The 7,017-nt window shown below is 34.6% G+C and overlaps 1 protein-coding gene across 2 annotated transcripts in view; it reads right to left on the reverse strand.

Annotated features, from left to right (window-relative positions):
- LOC105304613 (cytochrome c oxidase assembly protein COX15 homolog) overlaps positions 1–6,579 on the reverse strand; it is a 52,168-nt gene extending 45,589 nt beyond the window's left edge. The window contains exons 1-3 of one of the 2 annotated variants that reach the window (XM_023522527.1): positions 6,522–6,579; positions 6,351–6,377; positions 5,282–5,529 (exon numbers count right to left, since the gene is read on the reverse strand). In XM_023522527.1, coding sequence (XP_023378295.1) covers positions 5,282–5,529; positions 6,351–6,377; positions 6,522–6,564 — 318 coding nt within the window. In that variant the 5' untranslated portion in view covers positions 6,565–6,579. Of the gene's footprint in view, positions 1–5,281; positions 5,530–6,350; positions 6,439–6,521 lie in introns of those variants that run through there. The other variant, XM_023522526.1, reaches the window with a different exon arrangement.
- Positions 6,580–7,017: the final 438 nt, after the last annotated feature.

Raw genomic sequence — 7,017 nt, forward strand, 5'->3', positions numbered from 1 at the left:
CTTATTTGTTTTGTATTTAATTTATGTTGTTCAATAAACTGGCTACACTAGTTCTAGTGGATTTCTATTCCTTGCAACCAAGAGTTGCAACTAGGATATCTGAAGGATATTCATTCCATCCATTCCTGAAAAGATGCTAAATTTTATGCTTGGGAAAATCACAAATAGTTGTATGTTTAGATTGCATTGCTCTGGTCCCTCATAGAATTTTTCTGTTTTTTTAAATCAAACCAGATTGGCATTATGCCATTGGTCTATACTGGAGATGTAAGAGAAAACAGTTGTATAAAATATTTATATAGATGTGTTATTGAGGCCTCAGAGGAGACATTTTTTTTCCCTTAAGTATTGGTCTGAGGAGTAGCTGGGATTCTAAACAATCGATTTGTTTATATTTTATGCATATGGAATTATGTCATTATCAAGACTTCTTTTTGTCTGTCTACTCTTTTCCTTTCTACAGCTGCTCCTAAAAGATGATACTTTCCTGGTGGAATTGTCAATCATTTAGCTTTATTTCCCATGCCCATAAAAGAGGGTACATGACCCAGGCTAGCCAGTCAGAATGCCTCATTCTTTTGTCCACATTGATTGGTTCAGAACTGAGAACACAAGGAGATTCATCCAGAATCCTACTAAGATTTTTCTCTAAAGATCTTGGAAAAGAGACACTCTCTTTTCTCTAGGATTACTGGCCATAAAAACCCTGTAAGCCCAGAGTTTTTGTGGCTATCTTTGCCAGCAAATGAAAAGAGCCTGCTTGAAAATGAAACTAATACAGAGGTATTTGAGTCTCTGGACCATCTGTGCCTAACGCTAGTTCCATATATGGTCTTTTCAATTAAATGAGCCAATATATTTTCCTTTTTTGTTTATGCCAGTTTGATTTGGATCTCTGTCACTTGCAACCAAAGGCTGACCTATACAGTTAATGATTAAGTTTTCCTCCTTTCATTGACAGGAAGTTCAAGAGTCAAATTTGCATCTCATGTAGCAGATGAACAAGGTCATATTGAATGAATTTTGTTTCATCGTCTTTTTCTATCCTTTTTTTCTTGTATTTTGTTATATTTCATGTATTTTTGTAAGCCACTTCAAATCCTTTTTACAGCAAGGCAGTAAATAGTAGACTTTGTTTCCCATGTTATCCTAAACGGGCTGGAACAAAACTAATAAGAGTTTATAACTAAAGGACATCACTGGTTTCCTACCCAAATGTCAACTTTCTTTTCTTATCCCAACTCTGATTTTGTTATAGAAATTGTTCTTCCTTTATGTAGTCCATGTGCTTTAGGAGAGGCTACCCTCACCCACAGCTTCAGGGATGAGCCTAACCTAAGGGTAAACTTATTCTTATCAGGAATTGATTGAGGAATGGGTCATTGAGATGCCCGGAGAAATTTGCTGTTGGCTTCTATTTCCAGGAGACCTAAAAATGACCATTTCTTTCTTTGCTATATATTATGATGTGTGGATATGAGTTTTGAAACTTTAACTATCTTACTACCTGTTTGAGGATAAAGCTGATGCCAAATGATAGCAAAGCTGAAAGAAAGGAGGAAATGGAGCATAGCTACTGGAATAAATCAATCCTGAGAACTGTACTATATCTGGGTTTTTGGTTATCTGAACCAAAAAATATTTTCATTCAGGCCACTCTAAGGAGGGTCTACCTTTTATTGACTCCTAATGGAATTAGAGAATGAGTCAGTTTCTCTTCCAGCAATTGCTATGAAGGTTCGTAGCAACCTTAGTAGAGTTAATAAATATCCAGATCTCTGTACGAACAGTTTGACTGTTGCAAGGAAAACTCCATCTTTAGAAAAACAATCTTACTAGTAAGTCTCTTGGTTTGACTGAGGTCAAAGGCCTCTAAACTCCTTATTGCTTAATTAAGCCAGTCAGAGTTCAGCACCTTCAGACATCCATCTTACAGAATATATTTTTTACCTTGAATTTGCTCAGAGGTTAATTACAGTTTCTGTGAAATAAGTAATCCTATTTGGAGAATTTTTAACCCATTTCACAAAGATCCATTCACAAATGCCAAAGAGATGACCCTTCCCTTCTTTATTGGTCAAAGGGAAATAGTTATCTCTTATGTCAAGAGTCATAACTATGAGAATAGTACATTTGATTTATTTAGCCCATATCCATATGCCCAGCACTGTACTTGCTGCTCTATGACTGCAACCTCTATGATAAAAGATTTTAAAACTGATATTATATAATTGAAATCATAGATTTTTCTTTAAATAAAATATGGGCCTCTTCAACCTCCTTTTGCAAATAGCACTTGGTAATCCCTCTCAAATATGCTCATTAAGTGCTGATAAAAGCACTCTCCCGAAATTTCTACATGCACGTGTGGACATATGTAGAGACACAGAGAAATGCAAATTTTACAGTCTTGGCAGTAGGTTTAAAACTGTTTGTTCAGCAAAAGTTCTTAGTCCTCCTAATTTGATCATTTTTATTTTCTCAGTTCACAAAACTGTGTAATAATAATCCAACTATAAATTATAAGAATGTATTTGGTATTAGGAATTTAAACAACTTCATAGTAAAAAGGCCAACATATGTCAAGATAGTGCTCTCTTATTGTGACAAGAATACACTCAGTTTTGTGTTAACAACAGGTTGTTATGATCGACAAGTTGTTTTAAGGTTACTTTTTGGGAATGAGTATTCTACCGAATTCAACATCTCATATGTTGTCATGTGCCACTTAACAATGGCGGTTAGGTTCTGAGAACTACATCGTTAGGTGTTGCCATTGTCATGCAAACATCACAGAGTGCACTTACACAAACCTAAATGGGGTAGCCTGCTACATACCTAGGCTATATAGCATACTTCTCCTTGGCTTTTCACCTGTACAGCATGTTACTATACAAACCAACATGAGATTAAATCAGGAGAAATGATGCAATCAAGAGATATACACGTGAGATGTGTAAGGCTGCTGCTGGTATAACACTGTTTTATAGCAAAGTTTCTTTTATAAGTAGGAAGAGTTCATCGTAAAATAACAATAAAAAGTATTGTAAATACATAAACTAGTAACATAGTCATTTATTATCATTACCATGTATTATGTACTGCATAATTATATATGCTATATACTTTTTCTACAACTGCTAGCACAGCAGGTTTACATCGGTATCACCACAAACACATGAATAATGTGTTGCACTTATGACGGCAATGACATCACTAAGAAATAGGAATTTTTCAGCTCTTTTATGATCTTATGAAACCATCATGGTATACACTGTTCATCGTTAACCGAGATGTTGTTATGAGGTGCATGACTGTAGCAACTACTATTAACAATTTCTTATGTATCCTTTTAGAAATTTTAATAATTTACTTGTATTCATTGTTGGTAAAGCCTCATGTTTTTCCAAGTGATAATTGCTATTTATATTGCCCCCATGTTATTTCTGTCAGATGTATTTCCTGTGTGTTTGCTTTCATATTTATATTTGTTTTATAAAATTCTCTTGAGAATTAAAAAAAATTACATAGACATTTCTCTGTTTTCTGATATCACCCTCTTTTTTTTTTTCAGGACTCAGAAGAGTATTTTTCTCACCAGTACATTCTTTTTATGCTAGTCCATTTTATTTTGTTGTTTTATAACCTATGAAGAATATATTTTATGGAATGATGTGAAATAAAGACCTAAATTAATTACTTTTTTCTATGTTGATAGATTGCTGTCCAAAAACATTGAACAGTTCATCTCTCTAGTTTGTCAAAAGTTAAAAGTTTTTGCTTTGACTCTACTGAGTATTATTCTGTATCATTGATAACTTTTACTATTTTTAAAATATATAGTATACTCTTTAAAAATAACATAAATTTTTTAATAGTTGACTCTTTTTTGGTAGGTTTTAAGTCTACTTCAGTGAATTTATTCATTATTTAAATTGATTCTTTGTAATTCATTTATTCTTCTAGAAGAATTTCACTGTATTTTAGGTTTTAATAATTAAAGGGAGAATAGGTTTATAAGAATAGGTTAAAAGAATTTTTTAAATACTGTCAATTTAATTATATATCTACAGCTTTTTGAGTCTCAGATTATTCTAAAAAGATTTTTTGTCTTATAAGTACAAAAACATATGGACTATTTTTGGTGGGAGAATTTGGGATTAAATATTTTATTACTTCATAGTTATAGTTTTTAGTTTTTTCTATAGGAACATGAAATACTAGGCTCCATTTAAAAATATAAAGGAAGATTTTTCACAATTTGAAAGCCACTGCTAAATCTAAGCCAAAATGGAAAAGGAAGACTCATAGCAACATTATCATCATTGGACATAAAGACTCAGGCAAGTCTACTCCTTCTAGCCATCTGGTCTACAAATTAGTGAGATGGACAAATGAACCATCAAAAAATTTCAGGAGGAACCTGCTGAGATGAGAAAGTGCTCTTTCAAATATGCCTGGGTCATGGATAAACTACAAGTTGCCCCTGAACATGTTATCACCATTGATACCTCCCTTTAGAAATTCGAGATCAGCAAGTATTCTGTGACTATCATGATGCCCCAGGACACAGAGACTTTATCAAAAACATAATTACAGGCATATCTCAGGCCGACTGTGCTGTCCCGATTATTGCTGCTGGTGTTGGTAATTTGAAGCAGGCATTTCTAAGAATGGGCAGACTCATTAGCATGCTCTTTTGGCTTACACCATGGGTATGAAACAACTAATTGTTGGTGTTAACAAAATGAATTCCACTGAGCTGCCTTACAGCCAGGAGAGATACAAGGAAATCACTGAGGAAGTCAACAGCTACATAAAGAAAATTGGCTACAACCCTGACATGGTAGGTTTTGTGCCAGTTTCTGGTTGGAATGGTGACAACATGCTGGAGCCAAGTGCTAACATGCCTTCATTCAAGGGATGGAAAGATATCCATAAAGATGGCCAGTGAAACCATGCTGCTTGAAGCTCTGAACTGCATCCTGCCACCAACTCATGCAACTGATAAGCCCTTGCATCTGCCTCTCAAAGGACATTTACAGAATTGGTGGTAATGGTACTGTCTCAGTAGGCCAAGTGGAACTGTTTTTCTCAAACCTGTCATGGTGGTCATCTTTGCTCCAGACAGTGTTAATAACTCAAGTGAAGTCTGTTGAAATACACCATGAAGCTTTGAGTGAATCTCTTCCAGGGGACAATGCGAGTTTCAGTGTCAAGAACGTGTCTGTTGAAAATGTTCATCATGGCAATGTGGTTGTTGACGGCAAAAATTACTCACCAATAGAAGCATCCTGACCATCCAGACCAAACCAGTGCTGGATATGCACCTGTGTTGGATTGTCACACAGCCCATGTTTCTTGCAAGTTTGCTGAACTGAAGAAGATTGATCATCATTCTGAGAAAAAACTGGAAGATGGCCAGAAATTTTTGAGATCTGGCGATGCTGCCATTGTTGATGTGGTTTCTGGCAAGCCCATGTGTGTTGAGAGCTTCTCTGACTGTCCTCCTCTGGGCTGTTTTTCTATCTGTGGAATGAGACAGACACTTGCTATAGGTGTCATCACAGCAGTGGACAAGAAGGCAACTGGAAATGGCAAAGTCACTAAGTCTGAATAACAGAGAGCTCAGAAGGCTAAATGAATATTATTCCCAATACCCACTACCTAGTACTAATCAGTGGTGGAAGAATGGTCTCAGAACATTTTGTCTCAATTGGCCATTGAAGTTTAATAGTAAAAGACTGGTTAATGATAGCAATACATCATAAAACCTTTAGAAGGAAAGGAGAATGTTTGTGGACCATTTTGGTTTTTTGGGGGTAGCAGTCTTTAAGTTATTTGGGCTTTTTTGGTTGTTGTTCAAGGGTCAACTTTATTGTAAATGAGATCTGATCTGATTGTTTTCTACCAGCTTTGTTTTTAATTGCTGAACAAAAAAACAATATATTCAGATAGCAAATAGTAAATACAATATATTAATTTGCCAGATAAATGGATAATAAGATGAGGTATTCATGTATTAACAGTGGATTTATCTGAAGGTCTTTACCTTCTTTCTATGACATTTTATCCTCCCTTTCCCATTAAAAAAAATATTTTTTATTATGGTGGCATTGGTTAATGAAATCCAGTAAGTTTCAAGTGTACAATTCAACAGTATACATTGCATTGTGTGTTCACCACCCATAATTAGATTTCTTTCTGTCACCACAAGTTATTAGTTTTTAAAATCAATACTTTTTAATGGAAACAACTTGAACAAAAATCCGCAACAGAATTTTGAAACCCATGAAAACAGAGTTTAATGAGAAAAAAATTGTAAAGGGAAAAACAATCTTTACACTTACCACTTAAATCTGGATATCTACTTTGCGCTGTTGCACAAGAGAGAAAACGTTTGTAAAGTTCATATGTAACCATTAACTAAAAGTATGCAACTCTTTGGTTATCTTGAACATTGAACCTTTGTAGACTTTTTGAAGTCTTTGAAATGTAACCTCTTATTGGCATTTACTTACTAAGTAGAAATGATACAGCATAATTTTCCTCCTGAATCATCATGATCAAGCATTCCTTCCTTCCTTCCTGAAGTCCAGATTAGTAGTTACAAAACAGTCACAGGAATGTAGAGTACAACATAGAAAATATAGTCAATATTATTGTAATGGCTGTGTGTAGAGTCAGATGGGTACTAGAGTAATTGGGGGTATCACTTCATAAATTATATAAATGTCTAGCTATTGTACTATATATCTGAAACTAATATAAAATAAATTTTTTAAAAAATCCTTCCTACTGAATTATTTCTGTGCAATAAGTTGTTTTTAGCACACACACATTGAGCCATTAAGAAGAGATTTTTGGTGACCTACAGAGCTAAGTCCCGAATCCAGTTTTCCTGACTTCTTTACATCTTGCAGTCTTTCTTAGTGCATTTTTAAATATCGATGATAACACTTAAAGAGAGAGAATTGACAGAACACCTCATCCGATAGAATGAAGCATCTCTGAAAA

This window comes from Pteropus vampyrus, unplaced genomic scaffold (assembly GCF_000151845.1).
Source record: "Pteropus vampyrus isolate Shadow unplaced genomic scaffold, Pvam_2.0 Scaffold348, whole genome shotgun sequence".
Classification (NCBI taxonomy): domain Eukaryota; kingdom Metazoa; phylum Chordata; class Mammalia; order Chiroptera; family Pteropodidae; genus Pteropus; species Pteropus vampyrus.